This window comes from Nothobranchius furzeri, chromosome 2 (assembly GCF_043380555.1).
Source record: "Nothobranchius furzeri strain GRZ-AD chromosome 2, NfurGRZ-RIMD1, whole genome shotgun sequence".
Taxonomy (NCBI): Eukaryota; Metazoa; Chordata; class Actinopteri; order Cyprinodontiformes; family Nothobranchiidae; genus Nothobranchius; species Nothobranchius furzeri.
The window spans coordinates 100,323,592-100,347,803 of record NC_091742.1 but is presented as its reverse complement, the minus strand read 5'-3'; the positions used below and the strand labels follow the sequence as shown (position 1 = coordinate 100,347,803).

Sequence of the window (24,212 nt, the reverse complement as noted above, 5' to 3'; positions counted from 1 at the left end):
TTTAACTTAAATATGGGTTATGAATAAGTGACTGCTTTATCTTAAATATGGGTGATGAATAAGTGACTGCTTTAACTTAAATATGGCTGATGAATAAGTGACTGCTTTAACTTAAATATGGGTTATGAATAAGTTATTGCTTTAACTTAAATATGGGTTATGAATAAGTGACTGCTTTAACTTAAATATGGGTTATGAATAAGTGACTGCTTTAACTTAAATATGGGTTATGAATAAGTGACTGCTTTAACTTAAATATGGGTGATGAATAAGTTACTGCTTTAACTTAAATATGGGTTATGAATAAGTGACTGCTTTAACTTAAATATGGGTGATGAATAAGTGACTGCTTTAACTTAAATATGGGTGATGAATAAGTGACTGTTTTAACTTAAATATGGGTTATGAATAAGTTATTGCTTTAACTTAAATATGGGTTATGAATAAGTTATTGCTTTAACTTAAATATGGGTGATGAATAAGTGACTGCTTTAACTTAAATATGGGTGATGAATAAGTGACTGCTTTAACTTAAATATGGGTTATGAATAAGATATTGCTTTAACTTAAATATGGGTGATGAATAAGTGACTGCTTTAACTTAAATATGGGTAATGAATAAGTGACTGCTTTAACGTAAATATGGGTTATGAATAAGTTATTGCTTTAACTTAAATATGGGTGATGAATAAGTGACTGCTTTAACTTAAATATGGGTTATAAATAAGTTATTGCTTTAACTTAAATATGGGTGATGAATAAGTGACTGCTTTAACTTAAATATGGGTTATGAATAAGTTATTGCTTTAACTTAAATATGGGTGATGAATAAGTGACTGCTTTAACTTAAATATGGGTGATGAATAAGTGACTGCTTTAACTTAAATATGGGTTATGAATAAGTGACTGCTTTAACTTAAATATGGGTGATGAATAAGTGACTGCTTTAACTTAAATATGGGTTATGAATAAGTGACTGCTTTAACTTAAATATGGGTTATGAATAAGTTATTGCTTTAACTTAAATATGGGTGATGAATAAGTGACTGCTTTAACTTAAATATGGGTTATGAATAAGTTATTGCTTTAACTTAAATATGGGTGATGCATAAGTGACTGCTTTAACTTAAATATGGGTGATGAATAAGTTATTGCTTTAACTTAAATATGGGTGATGAATAAGTGACTGCTTTAACTTAAATATGGGTTATGAATAAGTTATTGCTTTAACTTAAATATGGGTGATGAATAAGTGACTGCTTTAACTTAAATATGGGTGATGAATAAGTGACTGCTTTACCTTAAATATGGGTTATGAATAAGTGACTGCTTTAACTTAAATATGGGTTATGAATAAGTTATTGCTTTAACTTAAATATGGGTGATGAATAAGTGACTGTTTTAACTTAAATATGGGTTATGAATAAGTGACTGCTTTAACTTAAATATGGGTGATGAATAAGTGACTGCTTTAACTTAAATATGGGTGATGAATAAGTGACTGTTTTAACTTAAATATGGGTTATGAATAAGTGACTGCTTTAACTTAAATATGGGTTATGAATAAGTGACTGCTTTAACTTAAATATGGGTGATGAATAAGTGACTGCTTTAACTTAAATATGGGTTATGAATAAGTGACTGCTTTAACTTAAATATGGGTTATGAATATGTTACTGCTTTAACTTAAATATGGGTTATGAATAAGTGACTGCTTTAACTTAAATATGGGTTATGAATAAGTGACTGCTTTTACTTAAATATGGGTGATGAATAAGTGACTGCTTTAACTTAAATATGGGTGATGAATAAGTGACTGCTTTAATTTAAATATGGGTTATGAATATGTGACTGCTTTAACTTAAATATGGGTGATGAATAAGTGACTGCTTTAACTTAAATATGGGTGATGAATAAGTGACTGCTTTAACTTAAATATGGGTGATGAATAAGTGACTGCTTTAACTTAAATATGGGTGATGAATAAGTGACTGCTTTAACTTAAATATGGGTGATGAATAAGTGACTGCTTTAACTTAAATATGGGTGATGAATAAGTGACTGCTTTAACTTAAATATGGGTTATGAATAAGTGACTGCATTAACTTAAATATGGGTTATGAATAAGTGACTGCTTTAACTTAAATATGGGTGATGAATAAGTGACTGCTTTAACTTAAATATGGGTGATGAATAAGTGACTGCTTTAACTTAAATATGGGTGATGAATAAGTGACTGCTTTAACTTAAATATGGGTGATGAATAAGTGACTGCTTTAACTTAAATATGGGTTATGAATAAGTGACTGCTTTAACTTAAATATGGGTGATGAATAAGTGACTGCTTTAACTTAAATATGGGTGATGAATAAGTGACTGCTTTAACTTAAATATGGGTGATGAATAAGTGACTGCTTTAACTTAAATATGGGTGATGAATAAGTGACTGCTTTAACTTAAATATGGGTTATGAATAAGTGACTGCTTTAACTTAAATATGGGTGATGAATAAGTGACTGCTTTAACTTAAATATGGGTTATGAATAAGTGACTGCTTTAACTTAAATATGGGTTATGAATAAGTGACTGCTTTAACTTAAATATGGGTTATGAATAAGTGACTGCTTTAACTTAAATATGGCTGATGAATAAGTGACTGCTTTAACTTAAATATGGGTGATGAATAAGTGACTGCTTTAACTTAAATATGGGTTATGAATAAGTGACTGCTTTACCTTAAATATGGGTTATGAATAAGTGACTGCTTTAACTTAAATATGGGTTATGAATAAGTGACTGCTTTAACTTAAATATGGGTGATGAATAAGTGACTGTTTTAACTTAAATATGGGTTATGAATAAGTGACTGCTTTAACTTAAATATGGGTGATGAATAAGTTATTGCTTTAACTTAAATATGGGTTATGAATAAGTGACTGCTTTAACTTAAATATGGGTTATGAATAAGTGACTGCTTTAACTTAAATATGGGTGATGAATAAGTGACTGCTTTAACTTAAATATGGGTTATGAATAAGTGACTGCTTTAACTTAAATATGGGTGATGAATAAGTGACTGCTTTAACTTAAATATGGGTTATGAATAAGTGACTGCTTTAACTTAAATATGGGTGATGAATAAGTGACTGCTTTAACTTAAATATGGGTTATGAATAAGTGACTGCTTTAACTTAAATATGGGTGATGAATAAGTGACTGCTTTAACTTAAATATGGGTTATGAATAAGTGACTGCTTTAACTTAAATATGGGTTATGAATAAGTGACTGCTTTAACTTAAATATGGGTTATGAATAAGTGACTGCTTTAACTTAAATATGGCTGATGAATAAGTGACTGCTTTAACTTAAATATGGGTGATGAATAAGTGACTGCTTTAACTTAAATATGGGTTATGAATAAGTGACTGCTTTAACTTAAATATGGGTGATGAATAAGTGACTGCTTTAACTTAAATATGGGTTATGAATAAGTGACTGCTTTACCTTAAATATGGGTGATGAATAAGTGACTGCTTTAACTTAAATATGGGTTATGAATAAGTGACTGCTTTAACTTAAATATGGGTGATGAATAAGTGACTGTTTTAACTTAAATATGGGTTATGAATAAGTGACTGCTTTAACTTAAATATGGGTGATGAATAAGTTATTGCTTTAACTTAAATATGGGTGATGAATAAGTGACTGCTTTAACTTAAATATGGGTTATGAATAAGTGACTGCTTTAACTTAAATATGGGTGATGAATAAGTGACTGCTTTAACTTAAATATGGGTGATGAATAAGTGACTGCTTTAACTTAAATATGGGTGATGAATAAGTGACTGCTTTAACTTAAATATGGGTGATGAATAAGTGACTGCTTTAACTTAAATATGGGTGATGAATAAGTGACTGCTTTAACTTAAATATGGGTGATGAATAAGTGACTGCTTTAACTTAAATATGGGTTATGAATAAGTGACTGCATTAACTTAAATATGGGTGATGAATAAGTGACTGCTTTAACTTAAATATGGGTGATGAATAAGTGACTGCTTTAACTTAAATATGGGTGATGAATAAGTGACTGCTTTAACTTAAATATGGGTGATGAATAAGTGACTGCTTTAACTTAAATATGGGTGATGAATAAGTGACTGCTTTAACTTAAATATGGGTGATGAATAAGTGACTGCTTTAACTTAAATATGGGTGATGAATAAGTGACTGCTTTAACTTAAATATGGGTGATGAATAAGTGACTGCTTTAACTTAAATATGGGTGATGAATAAGTGACTGCTTTAACTTAAATATGGGTTATGAATAAGTGACTGCTTTAACTTAAATATGGGTGATGAATAAGTGACTGCTTTAACTTAAATATGGGTTATGAATAAGTGACTGCTTTAACTTAAATATGGGTGATGAATAAGTGACTGCTTTAACTTAAATATGGGTTATGAATAAGTGACTGCTTTAACTTAAATATGGGTTATGAATAAGTGACTGCTTTAACTTAAATATGGGTTATGAATAAGTGACTGCTTTAACTTAAATATGGCTGATGAATAAGTGACTGCTTTAACTTAAATATGGGTGATGAATAAGTGACTGCTTTAACTTAAATATGGGTTATGAATAAGTGACTGCTTTAACTTAAATATGGGTGATGAATAAGTGACTGCTTTAACTTAAATATGGGTTATGAATAAGTGACTGCTTTACCTTAAATATGGGTTATGAATAAGTGACTGCTTTAACTTAAATATGGGTTATGAATAAGTGACTGCTTTAACTTAAATATGGGTGATGAATAAGTGACTGTTTTAACTTAAATATGGGTTATGAATAAGTGACTGCTTTAACTTAAATATGGGTGATGAATAAGTTATTGCTTTAACTTAAATATGGGTTATGAATAAGTGACTGCTTTAACTTAAATATGGGTGATGAATAAGTTATTGCTTTAACTTAAATATGGGTTATGAATAAGTGACTGCTTTAACTTAAATATGGGTTATGAATAAGTGACTGCTTTAACTTAAATATGGGTTATGAATAAGTGACTGCTTTAACTTAAATATGGGTGATGAATAAGTGACTGCTTTAACTTAAATATGGGTGATGAATAAGTGACTGCTTTAACTTAAATATGGGTGATGAATAAGTTACTGCATTAACTTAAATATGGGTTATGAATAAGTGACTGCTTTAACTTAAATATGGGTTATGAATAAGTGACTGCTTTAACTTAAATATGGGTTATGAATAAGTGACTGCTTTAACTTAAATATGGGTTATGAATAAGTGACTGCTTTAACTTAAATATGGGTGATGAATAAGTGACTGCTTTAACTTAAATATGGGTTATGAATAAGTGACTGCTTTAACTTAAATATGGGTTATGAATAAGTGACTGCTTTAACTTAAATATGGGTTATGAATAAGTGACTGCTTTAACTTAAATATGGGTGATGAATAAGTGACTGCTTTAACTTAAATATGGGTTATGAATAAGTGACTGCTTTAACTTAAATATGGGTTATGAATAAGTGACTGCTTTAACTTAAATATGGGTTATGAATAAGTGACTGCTTTAACTTAAATATGGGTTATGAATAAGTGACTGCTTTAACTTAAATATGGGTGATGAATAAGTGACTGCTTTAACTTAAATATGGGTGATGAATAAGTGACTGCTTTAACTTAAATATGGGTGATGAATAAGTGACTGCTTTAACTTAAATATGGGTGATGAATAAGTGACTGCTTTAACTTAAATATGGGTGATGAATAAGTGACTGCTTTAACTTAAATATGGGTTATGAATAAGTGACTGCTTTAACTTAAATATGGGTTATGAATAAGTGACTGCTTTAACTTAAATATGGGTGATGAATAAGTGACTGCTTTAACTTAAATATGGGTTATGAATAAGTGACTGCTTTAACTTAAATATGGGTTATGAATAAGTGACTGCTTTAACTTAAATATGGGTGATGAATAAGTGACTGCTTTAACTTAAATATGGGTTATGAATAAGTGACTGCTTTAACTTAAATATGGGTTATGAATAAGTGACTGCTTTAACTTAAATATGGGTTATGAATAAGTGACTGCTTTAACTTAAATATGGCTGATGAATAAGTGACTGCTTTAACTTAAATATGGGTGATGAATAAGTGACTGCTTTAACTTAAATATGGGTTATGAATAAGTGACTGCTTTAACTTAAATATGGGTGATGAATAAGTGACTGCTTTAACTTAAATATGGGTTATGAATAAGTGACTGCTTTACCTTAAATATGGGTTATGAATAAGTGACTGCTTTAACTTAAATATGGGTTATGAATAAGTGACTGCTTTAACTTAAATATGGGTGATGAATAAGTGACTGTTTTAACTTAAATATGGGTTATGAATAAGTGACTGCTTTAACTTAAATATGGGTTATGAATAAGTTATTGCTTTAACTTAAATATGGGTGATGAATAAATGACTGCTTTAACTTAAATATGGGTTATGAATATGTTACTGCATTAACTTAAATATGGGTTATGAATAAGTGACTGCTTTAACTTAAATATGGGTGATGAATAAGTTATTGTTTTAACTTAAATATGGGTGATGAATAAGTGACTGCTTTAACTTAAATATGGGTGATGAATAAGTGACTGCTTTACTTAAATATGGGTGATGAATAAGTGACTGCTTTATCTTAAATATGGGTGATGAATAAGTGACTGCTTTAACTTAAATATGGGTGATGAATAAGTGACTGCTTTAACTTAAATATGGGTTATGAATATGTTACTGCTTTAACTTAAATATGGGTTATGAATAAGTGACTGCTTTAACTTAAATATGGGTTATGAATAAGTTATTGCTTTAACTTAAATATGGGTGATGAATAAGTGACTGCTTTAACTTAAATATGGGTGATGAATAAGTGACTGCTTTAACTTAAATATGGGTGATGAATAAGTGACTGCTTTAACTTAAATATGGGTTATGAATAAGTGACTGCTTTAACTTAAATATGGCTGATGAATAAGTGACTGCTTTAACTTAAATATGGGTTATGAATAAGTGACTGCTTTAACTTAAATATGGGTGATGAATAAGTTATTGCTTTAACTTAAATATGGGTGATGAATAAGTGACTGCTTTAACTTAAATATGGCTGATGAATAAGTGACTGCTTTAACTTAAATATGGGTGATGAATAAGTGACTGCTTTAACTTAAATATGGGTTATGAATAAGTGACTGCTTTATCTTAAATATGGGTGATGAATAAGTGACTGCTTTAACTTAAATATGGCTGATGAATAAGTGACTGCTTTAACTTAAATATGGGTTATGAATAAGTTATTGCTTTAACTTAAATATGGGAAATGAATAAGTGACTGCTTTAACTTAAATATGGGTTATGAATAAGTGACTGCTTTAACTTAAATATGGGTTATGAATAAGTGACTGCTTTAACTTAAATATGGGTGATGAATAAGTTACTGCTTTAACTTAAATATGGGTTATGAATAAGTGACTGCTTTAACTTAAATATGGGTGATGAATAAGTGACTGCTTTAACTTAAATATGGGTGATGAATAAGTGACTGTTTTAACTTAAATATGGGTTATGAATAAGTTATTGCTTTAACTTAAATATGGGTTATGAATAAGTTATTGCTTTAACTTAAATATGGGTGATGAATAAGTGACTGCTTTAACTTAAATATGGGTGATGAATAAGTGACTACTTTAACTTAAATATGGGTTATGAATAAGTTATTGCTTTAACTTAAATATGGGTGATGAATAAGTGACTGCTTTAACTTAAATATGGGTGATGAATAAGTGACTGCTTTAACGTAAATATGGGTTATGAATAAGTTATTGCTTTAACTTAAATATGGGTGATGAATAAGTGACTGCTTTAACTTAAATATGGGTTATGAATAAGTTATTGCTTTAACTTAAATATGGGTGATGAATAAGTGACTGCTTTAACTTAAATATGGGTTATGAATAAGTTATTGCTTTAACTTAAATATGGGTGATGAATAAGTGACTGCTTTAACTTAAATATGGGTGATGAATAAGTGACTGCTTTAACTTAAATATGGCTGATGAATAAGTGACTGCTTTAACTTAAATATGGGTGATGAATAAGTGACTGCTTTAACTTAAATATGGGTTATGAATAAGTGACTGCTTTATCTTAAATATGGGTGATGAATAAGTGACTGCTTTAACTTAAATATGGCTGATGAATAAGTGACTGCTTTAACTTAAATATGGGTTATGAATAAGTTATTGCTTTAACTTAAATATGGGAAATGAATAAGTGACTGCTTTAACTTAAATATGGGTTATGAATAAGTGACTGCTTTAACTTAAATATGGGTTATGAATAAGTGACTGCTTTAACTTAAATATGGGTGATGAATAAGTTACTGCTTTAACTTAAATATGGGTTATGAATAAGTGACTGCTTTAACTTAAATATGGGTGATGAATAAGTGACTGCTTTAACTTAAATATGGGTGATGAATAAGTGACTGTTTTAACTTAAATATGGGTTATGAATAAGTTATTGCTTTAACTTAAATATGGGTTATGAATAAGTTATTGCTTTAACTTAAATATGGGTGATGAATAAGTGACTGCTTTAACTTAAATATGGGTGATGAATAAGTGACTACTTTAACTTAAATATGGGTTATGAATAAGTTATTGCTTTAACTTAAATATGGGTGATGAATAAGTGACTGCTTTAACTTAAATATGGGTGATGAATAAGTGACTGCTTTAACGTAAATATGGGTTATGAATAAGTTATTGCTTTAACTTAAATATGGGTGATGAATAAGTGACTGCTTTAACTTAAATATGGGTTATGAATAAGTTATTGCTTTAACTTAAATATGGGTGATGAATAAGTGACTGCTTTAACTTAAATATGGGTTATGAATAAGTTATTGCTTTAACTTAAATATGGGTGATGAATAAGTGACTGCTTTAACTTAAATATGGGTGATGAATAAGTGACTGCTTTAACTTAAATATGGCTGATGAATAAGTGACTGCTTTAACTTAAATATGGGTGATGAATAAGTGACTGCTTTAACTTAAATATGGGTTATGAATAAGTGACTGCTTTATCTTAAATATGGGTGATGAATAAGTGACTGCTTTAACTTAAATATGGCTGATGAATAAGTGACTGCTTTAACTTAAATATGGGTTATGAATAAGTTATTGCTTTAACTTAAATATGGGAAATGAATAAGTGACTGCTTTAACTTAAATATGGGTTATGAATAAGTGACTGCTTTAACTTAAATATGGGTTATGAATAAGTGACTGCTTTAACTTAAATATGGGTGATGAATAAGTTACTGCTTTAACTTAAATATGGGTTATGAATAAGTGACTGCTTTAACTTAAATATGGGTGATGAATAAGTGACTGCTTTAACTTAAATATGGGTGATGAATAAGTGACTGTTTTAACTTAAATATGGGTTATGAATAAGTTATTGCTTTAACTTAAATATGGGTTATGAATAAGTTATTGCTTTAACTTAAATATGGGTGATGAATAAGTGACTGCTTTAACTTAAATATGGGTGATGAATAAGTGACTACTTTAACTTAAATATGGGTTATGAATAAGTTATTGCTTTAACTTAAATATGGGTGATGAATAAGTGACTGCTTTAACTTAAATATGGGTGATGAATAAGTGACTGCTTTAACGTAAATATGGGTTATGAATAAGTTATTGCTTTAACTTAAATATGGGTGATGAATAAGTGACTGCTTTAACTTAAATATGGGTTATGAATAAGTTATTGCTTTAACTTAAATATGGGTGATGAATAAGTGACTGCTTTAACTTAAATATGGGTTATGAATAAGTTATTGCTTTAACTTAAATATGGGTGATGAATAAGTGACTGCTTTAACTTAAATATGGGTGATGAATAAGTGACTGCTTTAACTTAAATATGGGTTATGAATAAGTGACTGCTTTAACTTAAATATGGGTGATGAATAAGTGACTGCTTTAACTTAAATATGGGTTATGAATAAGTGACTGCTTTAACTTAAATATGGGTTATGAATAAGTTATTGCTTTAACTTAAATATGGGTGATGAATAAGTGACTGCTTTAACTTAAATATGGGTTATGAATAAGTTATTGCTTTAACTTAAATATGGGTGATGAATAAGTGACTGCTTTAACTTAAATATGGGTGATGAATAAGTTATTGCTTTAACTTAAATATGGGTGATGAATAAGTGACTGCTTTAACTTAAATATGGGTTATGAATAAGTTATTGCTTTAACTTAAATATGGGTGATGAATAAGTGACTGCTTTAACTTAAATATGGGTTATGAATAAGTTATTGCTTTAACTTAAATATGGGTGATGAATAAGTGACTGCTTTAACTTAAATATGGGTGATGAATAAGTGACTGTTTTAACTTAAATATGGGTTATGAATAAGTGACTGCTTTAACTTAAATATGGGTTATGAATAAGTGACTGCTTTACCTTAAATATGGGTTATGAATAAGTGACTGCTTTAACTTAAATATGGGTTATGAATAAGTTATTGCTTTAACTTAAATATGGGTGATGAATAAGTGACTGTTTTAACTTAAATATGGGTTATGAATAAGTGACTGCTTTAACTTAAATATGGGTTATGAATAAGTGACTGCTTTAACTTAAATATGGGTGATGAATAAGTGACTGTTTTAACTTAAATATGGGTTATGAATAAGTGACTGCTTTAACTTAAATATGGGTTATGAAGAAGTGACTGCTTTAACTTAAATATGGGTGATAAATAAGTGACTGCTTTAACTTAAATATGGGTTATGAATAAGTGACTGCTTTAACTTAAATATGGGTTATGAATATGTTACTGCTTTAACTTAAATATGGGTTATGAATAAGTGACTGCTTTAACTTAAATATGGGTTATGAATATGTTACTGCATTAACTTAAATATGGGTTATGAATAAGTGACTGCTTTAACTTAAATATGGGTTATGAATAAGTTATTGCTTTAACTTAAATTTGGGTGATGAATAAGTGACTGCTTTAACTTAAATATGGGTGATGAATAAGTGACTGCTTTAACTTAAATATGGGTGATGAATAAGTGACTGCTTTAACTTAAATATGGGTTATGAATAAGTGACTGCTTTATCTTAAATATGGGTGATGAATAAGTGACTGCTTTAACTTAAATATGGGTGATGAATAAGTGACTGCTTTAACTTAAATATGGGTTATGAATAAGTGACTGCTTTAACTTAAATATGGGTTATGAATAAGTTATTGCTTTAACTTAAATATGGGTTATGAATATGTTACTGCTTTAACTTAAATATGGGTTATGAATAAGTGACTGCTTTAACTTAAATATGGGTTATGAATAAGTTATTGCTTTAACTTAAATATGGGTGATGAATAATTGACTGCTTTAACTTAAATATGGGTGATGAATAAGTGACTGCTTTAACTTAAATATGGGTGATGAATAAGTGACTGCTTTAACTTAAATATGGGTTATGAATAAGTGACTGCTTTAACTTAAATATGGCTGATGAATAAGTGACTGCTTTAACTTAAATATGGGTTATGAATAAGTGACTGCTTTAACTTAAATATGGGTGATGAATAAGTTATTGCTTTAACTTAAATATGGGTGATGAATAAGTGACTGCTTTAACTTAAATATGGCTGATGAATAAGTGACTGCTTTAACTTAAATATGGGTGATGAATAAGTGACTGCTTTAACTTAAATATGGGTTATGAATAAGTGACTGCTTTATCTTAAATATGGGTGATGAATAAGTGACTGCTTTAACTTAAATATGGCTGATGAATAAGTGACTGCTTTAACTTAAATATGGGTTATGAATAAGTTATTGCTTTAACTTAAATATGGGTTATGAATAAGTGACTGCTTTAACTTAAATATGGGTTATGAATAAGTGACTGCTTTAACTTAAATATGGGTTATGAATAAGTGACTGCTTTAACTTAAATATGGGTGATGAATAAGTTACTGCTTTAACTTAAATATGGGTTATGAATAAGTGACTGCTTTAACTTAAATATGGGTGATGAATAAGTGACTGCTTTAACTTAAATATGGGTGATGAATAAGTGACTGTTTTAACTTAAATATGGGTTATGAATAAGTTATTGCTTTAACTTAAATATGGGTTATGAATAAGTTATTGCTTTAACTTAAATATGGGTGATGAATAAGTGACTGCTTTAACTTAAATATGGGTTATGAATAAGTTATTGCTTTAACTTAAATAAGGGTGATGAATAAGTGACTGCTTTAACTTAAATATGGGTGATGAATAAGTTATTGCTTTAACTTAAATATGGGTGATGAATAAGTGACTGCTTTAACTTAAATATGGGTTATAAATAAGTTATTGCTTTAACTTAAATATGGGTGATGAATAAGTGACTGCTTTAACTTAAATATGGGTAATGAATAAGTTATTGCTTTAACTTAAATATGGGTGATGAATAAGTGACTGCTTTAACTTAAATATGGGTGATGAATAAGTGACTGTTTTAACTTAAATATGGGTTATGAATAAGTGACTGCTTTAACTTAAATATGGGTTATGAATAAGTGACTGCTTTACCTTAAATATGGGTTATGAATAAGTGACTGCTTTAACTTAAATATGGGTTATGAATAAGTTATTGCTTTAACTTAAATATGGGTGATGAATAAGTGACTGCTTTAACTTAAATATGGGTGATGAATAAGTGACTGTTTTAACTTAAATATGGGTTATGAATAAGTGACTGCTTTAACTTAAATATGGGTTATGAATAAGTGACTGCTTTAACTTAAATATGGGTTATGAATAAGTGACTGCTTTAACTTAAATATGGGTGATGAATAAGTGACTGCTTTAACTTAAATATGGGTTATGAATAAGTGACTGCTTTAACTTAAATATGGGTTATGAATAAGTGACTGCTTTAACTTAAATATGGGTTATGAATAAGTGACTGCTTTAACTTAAATATGGGTTATGAATAAGTGACTGCTTTAACTTAAATATGGGTTATGAATAAGTGACTGCTTTAACTTAAATATGGGTTATGAATAAGTTATTGCTTTAACTTAAATATGGGTGATGAATAAGTGACTGCTTTAACTTAAATATGGGTTATGAATAAGTGACTGCTTTAACTTAAATATGGGTGATGAATAAGTGACTGCTTTATCTTAAATATGGGTGATGAATAAGTGACTGCTTTAACTTAAATATGGGTGATGAATAAGTGACTGCTTTAACTTAAATATGGGTTATGAATAAGTGACTGCTTTAACTTAAATATGGGTTATGAATAGGGATGGGTACCTTTGACATTTGAATCGATCCGGTACTAATTCCCGGTACCTACGAGTCGATACCGGTACTTAACGGTACCAATTTTCGATACTTTTGAGTGTTTATTATTTTAATTCTCTTTTATAATTAAATATATATTTTTCTCAATATATAACAATGTTTGATAAATATCACGATAAATAACATACAAGTTTGTATTTTAACATCGTCCTTGTAGTTTTATAAGCTGATAATTAAACTGAAGCAAACATCTTTACTGTGAACTAAATTTACTGTGTATCTTCATTCCTTTTGCCGTCCTTTTTCATTTGATTTTTCCTACTGGGAAGTTAGAATTTCCGAGGAGAAAGCGAACGCACCATTAGCTGATAACAACGGTGGCAATGGAAGCTAACATATCAAGCTAACGTTATCTTTAACAGTTTATTTAGCTGCTGGAGCAGATTAAAACGATGATGCCTCAAACTTAGATCGTTGTCGCTGGTTTTACCTTCATCCATTCACCCGTCGCATTTAGTAAAGTAAAGCCAAACTTTAGAGCGCGTTCATGTTCTTCTGGTCGGAAATTCGGAGTTCCGAGGAGAAAGCGAACGCACCATTAGCGAAACGGAAGCTAACAAATCAAGGTAACGTTATCTTAAACATTTTATTTACCTACTGGAGCAGATTAAGATGAGGATGTCTCACTTAGATCGTTGTCTGTCGCTAGTTTCATCACCCAGTTACCCATCACATTTAGTGAAGTGGACCCAAGCTTTAGCGTGCGTTCTTTCTACCATGCTTGCTCTGTTTACAACGGGCTCGCAGGGACCGGCGACATAACGCTCTTGGGCATGCGCAACTGTCTTGGCAGTACCGAAACGAGGCACCGTTTGAAATTACGTGAATCGGTGTTCGGTCGGTACTATGGAATTCGGTCGGTACCTTAAAAAGTACCGAATTCGGTACTCATCCCTAGTTATGAATAAGTGACTGCTTTAACTTAAATATGGGTGATGAATAAGTGACTGCTTTAACTTAAATATGGGTTATGAATAAGTGACTGCTTTAACTTAAATATGGGTTATGAATAGGGATGGGTACCTTTGACATTTGAATCGATCCGGTACTAATTCCCGGTACCTACGAGTCGATACCGGTACTTAACGGTACCAATTTTCGATACTTTTGAGTGTTTATTATTTTAATTCTCTTTTATAATTAAATATATATTTTTCTCAATATATAACAATGTTTGATAAATATCACGATAAATAACATACAAGTTTGTATTTTAACATCGTCCTTGTAGTTTTATAAGCTGATAATTAAACTGAAGCAAACATCTTTACTGTGAACTAAATTTACTGTGTATCTTCATTCCTTTTGCCGTCCTTTTTCATTTGATTTTTCCTACTGGGAAGTTAGAATTTCCGAGGAGAAAGCGAACGCACCATTAGCTGATAACAACGGTGGCAATGGAAGCTAACATATCAAGCTAACGTTATCTTTAACAGTTTATTTAGCTGCTGGAGCAGATTAAAACGATGATGCCTCAAACTTAGATCGTTGTCGCTGGTTTTACCTTCATCCATTCACCCGTCGCATTTAGTAAAGTAAAGCCAAACTTTAGAGCGCGTTCATGTTCTTCTGGTCGGAAATTCGGAGTTCCGAGGAGAAAGCGAACGCACCATTAGCGAAACGGAAGCTAACAAATCAAGGTAACGTTATCTTAAACATTTTATTTACCTACTGGAGCAGATTAAGATGAGGATGTCTCACTTAGATCGTTGTCTGTCGCTAGTTTCATCACCCAGTTACCCATCACATTTAGTGAAGTGGACCCAAGCTTTAGCGTGCGTTCTTTCTACCATGCTTGCTCTGTTTACAACGGGCTCGCAGGGACCGGCGACATAACGCTCTTGCGCATGCGCAACTGTCTTGGCAGTACCGAAACGAGGCACCGTTTGAAATTACGTGAATCGGTGTTCGGTCGGTACTATGGAATTCGGTCGGTACCTTAAAAAGTACCGAATTCGGTACTCATCCCTAGTTATGAATAAGTGACTGCTTTAACTTAAATATGGGTGATGAATAAGTGACTGCTTTAACTTAAATATGGGTTATGAATAAGTGACTGCTTTAACTTAAATATGGGTTATGAATAAGTGACTGCTTTAACTTAAATATGGGTTATGAATAAGTGACTGCTTTAACTTAAATATGGGTTATGAATAAGTGACTGCTTTAACTTAAATATGGGTTATGAATAAGTGACTGCTTTAACTTAAATATGGGTTATGAATAAGTTATTGCTTTAACTTAAATATGGGTTATGAATATGTTACTGCTTTAACTTAAATATGGGTTATGAATAAGTGACTGCTTTAACTTAAATATGGGTTATGAATATGTTATTGCTTTAACTTAAATATGGGTGATGAATAAGTGACTGCTTTAACTTAAATATGGGTGATGAATAAGTGACTGCTTTAACTTAAATATGGGTGATGAATAAGTGACTGCTTTAACTTAAATATGGGTTATGAATAAGTGACTGCTTTAACTTAAATATGGCTGATGAATAAGTGACTGCTTTAACTTAAATATGGGTTATGAATAAGTGACTGCTTTAACTTAAATATGGGTGATGAATAAGTTATTGCTTTAACTTAAATATGGGTGATGAATAAGTGACTGCTTTAACTTAAATATGGCTGATGAATAAGTGACTGCTTTAACTTAAATATGGGTGATGAATAAGTGACTGCTTTAACTTAAATATGGGTTATGAATAAGTGACTGCTTTATCTTAAATATGGGTGATGAATAAGTGACTGCTTTAACTTAAATATGGCTGATGAATAAGTGACTGCTTTAACTTAAATATGGGTTATGAATAAGTTATTGCTTTAACTTAAATATGGGTTATGAATAAGTGACTGCTTTAACTTAAATATGGGTTATGAATAAGTGTCTGCTTTAACTTAAATATGGGTTATGAATAAGTGACTGCTTTAACTTAAATATGGGTGATGAATAAGTTACTGCTTTAACTTAAATATGGGTTATGAATAAGTGACTGCTTTAACTTAAATATGGGTGATGAATAAGTGACTGCTTTAACTTAAATATGGGTGATGAATAAGTGACTGTTTTAACTTAAATATGGGTTATGAATAAGTTATTGCTTTAACTTAAATATGGGTTATGAATAAGTTATTGCTTTAACTTAAATATAGGTGATGAATAAGTGACTGCTTTAACTTAAATATGGGTGATGAATAAGTGACTGCTTTAACTTAAATATGGGTTATGAATAAGATATTGCTTTAACTTAAATATGGGTGATGAATAAGTGACTGCTTTAACTTAAATATGGGTAATGAATAAGTGACTGCTTTAACGTAAATATGGGTTATGAATAAGTTATTGCTTTAACTTAAATATGGGTGATGAATAAGTGACTGCTTTAACTTAAATATGGGTTATGAATAAGTTATTGCTTTAACTTAAATATGGGTGATGAATAAGTGACTGCTTTAACTTAAATATGGGTTATGAATAAGTTATTGCTTTAACTTAAATATGGGTGATGAATAAGTGACTGCTTTAACTTAAATATGGGTGATGAATAAGTGACTGCTTTAACTTAAATATGGGTTATGAATAAGTGACTGCTTTAACTTAAATATGGGTGATGAATAAGTGACTGCTTTAACTTAAATATGGGTTATGAATAAGTGACTGCTTTAACTTAAATATGGGTTATGAATAAGTGATTGCTTTAACTTAAATATGGGTGATGAATAAGTGACTGCTTTAACTTAAATATGGGTTATGAATAAGTTATTGCTTTAACTTAAATATGGGTGATGAATAAGTGACTGCTTTAACTTAAATATGGGTGATGAATAAGTTATTGCTTTAACTTAAATATGGGTGATGAATAAGTGACTGCTTTAACTTAAATATGGGTTATGAATAAGTTATTGCTTTAACTTAAATATGGGTGATGAATAAGTGACTGCTTTAACTTAAATATGGGTGATGAATAAGTGACTGCTTTACCTTAAATATGGGTTATGAATAAGTGACTGCTTTAACTTAAATATGGGTTATGAATAAGTTATTGCTTTAACTTAAATATGGGTGATGAATAAGTGACTGTTTTAACTTAAATATGGGTTATGAATAAGTGACTGCTTTAACTTAAATATGGGTTATGAATAAGTGACTGCTTTAACTTAAATATGGGTGATGAATAAGTGACTGTTTTAACTTAAATATGGGTTATGAATAAGTGACTGCTTTAACTTAAATATGGGTTATGAATAAGTGACTGCTTTAACTTAAATATGGGTGATGAATAAGTGACTGCTTTAACTTAAATATGGGTTATGAATAAGTGACTGCTTTAACTTAAATATGGGTTATGAATATGTTACTGCTTTAACTTAAATATGGGTTATGAATAAGTGACTGCTTTAACTTAAATATGGGTTATGAATAAGTGACTGCTTTAACTTAAATATGGGTGATGAATAAGTGACTGCTTTAACTTAAATATGGGTGATGAATAAGTGACTGCTTTAACTTAAATATGGGTTATGAATAAGTGACTGCTTTAACTTAAATATGGGTGATGAATAAGTGACTGCTTTAACTTAAATATGGGTGATGAATAAGTGACTGCTTTAACTTAAATATGGGTGATGAATAAGTGACTGCTTTAACTTAAATATGGGTGATGAATAAGTGACTGCTTTAACTTAAATATGGGTGATGAATAAGTGACTGCTTTAACTTAAATATGGGTGATGAATAAGTGACTGCTTTAACTTAAATATGGGTTATGAATAAGTGACTGCATTAACTTAAATATGGGTTATGAATAAGTGACTGCTTTAACTTAAATATGGGTGATGAATAAGTGACTGCTTTAACTTAAATATGGGTGATGAATAAGTGACTGCTTTAACTTAAATATGGGTGATGAATAAGTGACTGCTTTAACTTAAATATGGGTGATGAATAAGTGACTGCTTTAACTTAAATATGGGTGATGAATAAGTGACTGCTTTAACTTAAATATGGGTTATGAATAAGTGACTGCTTTAACTTAAATATGGGTGATGAATAAGTGACTGCTTTAACTTAAATATGGGTGATGAATAAGTGACTGCTTTAACTTAAATATGGGTTATGAATAAGTGACTGCTTTAACTTAAATATGGGTTATGAATAAGTGACTGCTTTAACTTAAATATGGGTGATGAATAAGTGACTGCTTTAACTTAAATATGGGTTATGAATAAGTGACTGCTTTAACTTAAATATGGGTGATGAATAAGTGACTGCTTTAACTTAAATATGGGTTATGAATAAGTGACTGCTTTAACTTAAATATGGGTTATGAATAAGTGACTGCTTTAACTTAAATATGGGTTATGAATAAGTGACTGCTTTAACTTAAATATGGCTGATGAATAAGTGACTGCTTTAACTTAAATATGGGTGATGAATAAGTGACTGCTTTAACTTAAATATGGGTTATGAATAAGTGACTGCTTTAACTTAAATATGGGTGATGAATAAGTGACTGCTTTAACTTAAATATGGGTTATGAATAAGTGACTGCTTTACCTTAAATATGGGTTATGAATAAGTGACTGCTTTAACTTAAATATGGGTTATGAATAAGTGACTGCTTTAACTTAAATATGGGTGATGAATAAGTGACTGTTTTAACTTAAATATGGGTGATGAATAAGTGACTGCTTTAACTTAAATATGGGTGATGAATAAGTTATTGCTTTAACTTAAATATGGGTTATGAATAAGTGACTGCTTTAACTTAAATATGGGTGATGAATAAGTTATTGCTTTAACTTAAATATGGGTTATGAATAAGTGACTGCTTTAACTTAAATATGGGTTATGAATAAGTGACTGCTTTAACTTAAATATGGGTTATGAATAAGTGACTGCTTTAACTTAAATATGGGTGATGAATAAGTGACTGCTTTAACTTAAATATGGGTGATGAATAAGTTACTGCATTAACTTAAATATGGGTTATGAATAAATGACTGCTTTAACTTAAATATGGGTTATGAATAAGTGACTGCTTTAACTTAAATATGGGTTATGAATAAGTGACTGCTTTAACTTAAATATGGGTTATGAATAAGTGACTGCTTTAACTTAAATATGGGTGATGAATAAGTGACTGCTTTAACTTAAATATGGGTTATGAATAAGTGACTGCTTTAACTTAAATATGGGTTATGAATAAGTGACTGCTTTAACTTAAATATGGGTTATGAATAAGTGACTGCTTTAACTTAAATATGGGTGATGAATAAGTGACTGCTTTAACTTAAATATGGGTTATGAATAAGTGACTGCTTTAACTTAAATATGGGTTATGAATAAGTGACTGCTTTAACTTAAATATGGGTTATGAATAAGTGACTGCTTTAACTTAAATATGGGTTATGAATAAGTGACTGCTTTAACTTAAATATGGGTGATGAATAAGTGACTGCTTTAACTTAAATATGGGTGATGAATAAGTGACTGCTTTAACTTAAATATGGGTGATGAATAAGTGACTGCTTTAACTTAAATATGGGTGATGAATAAGTGACTGCTTTAACTTAAATATGGGTGATGAATAAGTGACTGCTTTAACTTAAATATGGGTTATGAATAAGTGACTGCTTTAACTTAAATATGGGTTATGAATAAGTGACTGCTTTAACTTAAATATGGGTGATGAATAAGTGACTGCTTTAACTTAAATATGGGTTATGAATAAGTGACTGCTTTAACTTAAATATGGGTTATGAATAAGTGACTGCTTTAACTTAAATATGGGTGATGAATAAGTGACTGCTTTAACTTAAATATGGGTTATGAATAAGTGACTGCTTTAACTTAAATATGGGTGATGAATAAGTTACTGCTTTAACTTAAATATGGGTTATGAATAAGTGACTGCTTTAACTTAAATATGGGTTATAAGTGACTGCTTTAACTTAAATATGGGTTATGAATAAGTGACTGCTTTAACTTAAATATGGCTGATGAATAAGTGACTGCTTTAACTTAAATATGGGTGATGAATAAGTGACTGCTTTAACTTAAATATGGGTTATGAATAAGTGACTGCTTTAACTTAAATATGGGTTATGAATAAGTGACTGCTTTACCTTAAATATGGGTTATGAATAAGTGACTGCTTTAACTTAAATATGGGTTATGAATAAGTGACTGCTTTAACTTAAATATGGGTGATGAATAAGTGACTGTTTTAACTTAAATATGGGTTATGAATAAGTGACTGCTTTAACTTAAATATGGGTGATGAATAAGTTATTGCTTTAACTTAAATATGGGTTATGAATAAGTGACTGCTTTAACTTAAATATGGGTGATGAATAAGTTATTGCTTTAACTTAAATATGGGTTATGAATAAGTGACTGCTTTAACTTAAATATGGGTTATGAATAAGTGACTGCTTTAACTTAAATATGGGTTATGAATAAGTGACTGCTTTAACTTAAATATGGGTGATGAATAAGTGACTGCTTTAACTTAAATATGGGTGATGAATAAGTGACTGCTTTAACTTAAATATGGGTGATGAATAAGTTACTGCATTAACTTAAATATGGGTTATGAATAAGTGACTGCTTTAACTTAAATATGGGTTATGAATAAGTGACTGCTTTAACTTAAATATGGGTTATGAATAAGTGACTGCTTTAACTTAAATATGGGTTATGAATAAGTGACTGCTTTAACTTAAATATGGGTGATGAATAAGTGACTGCTTTAACTGAAATATGGGTTATGAATAAGTGACTGCTTTAACTTAAATATGGGTTATGAATAAGTGACTGCTTTAACTTAAATATGGGTTATGAATAAGTGACTGCTTTAACTTAAATATGGGTGATGAATAAGTGACTGCTTTAACTTAAATATGGGTTATGAATAAGTGACTGCTTTAACTTAAATATGGGTTATGAATAAGTGACTGCTTTAACTTAAATATGGGTTATGAATAAGTGACTGCTTTAACTTAAATATGGGTTATGAATAAGTGACTGCTTTAACTTAAATATGGGTTATGAATAAGTGACTGCTTTAACTTAAATATGGGTTATGAATAAGTGACTGCTTTAACTTAAATATGGGTTATGAAAAAGTGACTGCTTTAACTTAAATATGGGTTATGAATAAGTGACTGCTTTAACTTAAATATGGGTTATGAATAAGTGACTGCTTTAACTTAAATATGGGTTATGAATAAGTGACTGCTTTAACTTAAATATGGGTTATGAATAAGTGACTGCTTTAACTTAAATATGGGTCATGAATAAGTGACTGCTTTAACTTAAATATGGGTTATGAAAAAGTGACTGCTTTAACTTAAATATGGGTTATGAATAAGTGACTGCTTTAACTTAAATATGGGTTATGAATAAGTGACTGCTTTAACTTAAATATGGGTTATGAATAAGTGACTGCTTTAACTTAAATATGGGTTATGAATAAGTGACTGCTTTAACTTAAATATGGGTTATGAATATGAAAATATGAACATGGGCTCATTAGACTAGTGTTGACACAGCCTGCTGGAGCTTGTACACTTTAGAACTTGGAGAATTAAAACTTATGTAGTTTCTGACTGAAATATGTAATGTTGGTGAATTTAAACAAATGAATGAACAGATTTATTGTGGAACACATCAAATGCTGCAAGTACTTTTTTGTGAATGACCAAATATTTAATTGATTAAAGAGCAGACAGTATGAACTAGACTACATTTTATACCTTGAATTTCAGAAAATATGGCAAAGTTTGAGAACTCCTTGTAACATTCCTAAAATTATTTTCTAAATATGATTCAAATGTTGAATATTCATTTGTTTTTTTCACGTTACTGAGTGAGATTCATCCATTTCTCAGTACCACATGCCAAATCTCACCGTTTCCTTATCATAACCCAGATAAAGGAGACTGCAAGGCTACGCTGACCTCTTCACACACAGAGGTCGCTGGTGCCTGACACCTCTCTGTGGAAGACAGTTCGCCGATTCATCTTGATAATCAGTAACTAGCGGACGCTGGTGCATCTGCTGAATAACAATAAAACCTTCATCATGAGAGTAAACCAAAATAATATTTAAGCAGAATGTACCAAGTGACCCCTGATAGGAGGTTAAATGAGCAGAGGGTTAGTGTTAGGGTTAACCCTAACCCACACAGACGCGTGTGTGTGTGTGTGTGTGCGTGCGTGCGTGCGTGCGTGTGTGTGTGTGTGTGTGTGTGTGTGTGTGTGTGTGTGTGTGTGTGTGTGTGTGTGTGTGTGTGTGTGTGTGTGTAGAATTCGTGTCTAAACATAACGTACAGACTTGGTAGACTTGGTTGAGGTCATGCGGCTGGTCTCTATAGCTCTATGGCCGAGTTCATAACAGTTAAAAGTGAGGAACTCCACTAACTGTTAGAACTAGTACACATTTTTAACTGATTTAGGTTCATTTCTGATTGAAGTTTACAATACTAACCACTACTTCCTTCTGTGGTAAACACATATAAGTCTGACTACTAACACTGATTAACTTCTTGTGTTTATTCTTCTGTTTTATGTCTAGTTCTTTTATGAATACATTTCTTTACATACATACTTACGATACGCTGATTACCTTTGGTTTGGACATCGTTGACTTCTACTTGCTGCTGATGAAGCTGTGAGAACAGAGGTTTCTCTTCATCATCCTCACTCTTTATAGAAGCCAATGTGAATGGAAACCTGGCAGCATCAGTTTTCTCCTTCAAATGGAGTTGCTCTCCCTCCAGACTGGTCCAGTTTTCTTCTTGTTCCTCCTTCATGTGGACGTGTTCTGGGTCTTTCTGTTCCTCACCTGCACTCTGTTCCTCAGGAGCTTCTTCTTTAACCAGCACCAGCTGTTGAACATCTGTAGGAAACACAGAAGCATGATGTGAATTACCGATCGATGGAACTTCACATTCACACTTACTCTCACCTAAAGGATTATTAGGAACACCTGTTCAACTTCTCCTTAATGCAATTATCTAATAAACCAATCACATGGCAGTTGCATCAACGCCGTTAGGGGCGTGGTCCTGGTCAACACCATCTCCTGAACTCCAAACTGGAGGTCAGAATGGGAAAGAAAGGTGATTTAAGCTATTTTCAGCGTGCCATGGTTGTTGGTGCCAGACGGGCCGGTCTCCATAGTCAGAAACGTGGCATTAGAGACTCCAGCAACCATAGTTAAATGTTTACCTGGGGCCAGAGCGGGCGACATTAAATCTTATCTGAAACTGCTGGCTAAGGATAAGCGTAAATACAGTAAGACTGTTATTCACGCTGGCGGTAACGACACCCGGTTACGCCAATCGGAGGTCACTAAAATTAATGTTGCTTCGGTGTGTAAGTTTGCCAAAACAATGTTGGACTCCGTAATTTTCTCTGGCCCCCTGCCTGATCGGACCAGTGACGACATGTTTAGCCGCATGCTGTCCTTCAACCGCTGGTTGTCTTGGTGGTGTCCTGAAAACAACGTGGGCTACATTGATAATTGGAAAACTTTTTGGGGAAAACCTGGTCTGATGTGGAGAGACGGCATCCATCCCTCTTTGGATGGTGCAGCTCTTCTTTCTAGGAACATGGCCAGTTTTATTAGTCCTCCATAACTACCCAGGGTCCAGACCAGGAAGCAGAGTCGTAGTTTAACCCACCCCTCTGCAGCTTCTGTACT

At 31.1% G+C, this 24,212-nt stretch overlaps 1 protein-coding gene across 5 annotated transcripts in view; it reads right to left on the bottom strand.

The window, feature by feature from the left end:
* LOC107374645 (oocyte zinc finger protein XlCOF6-like) overlaps nt 1–24,212 on the bottom strand; it is a 139,089-nt gene that overhangs the window by 102,748 nt on the left and 12,129 nt on the right. For all 5 annotated transcript variants that reach the window (XM_070548434.1, XM_070548433.1, XM_070548436.1 and 2 more), the window contains one exon: nt 23,133–23,405. In XM_070548434.1, the coding sequence (XP_070404535.1) occupies nt 23,133–23,405 (273 nt within the window). The remainder of the gene's footprint in view (nt 1–23,132; nt 23,406–24,212) is intronic.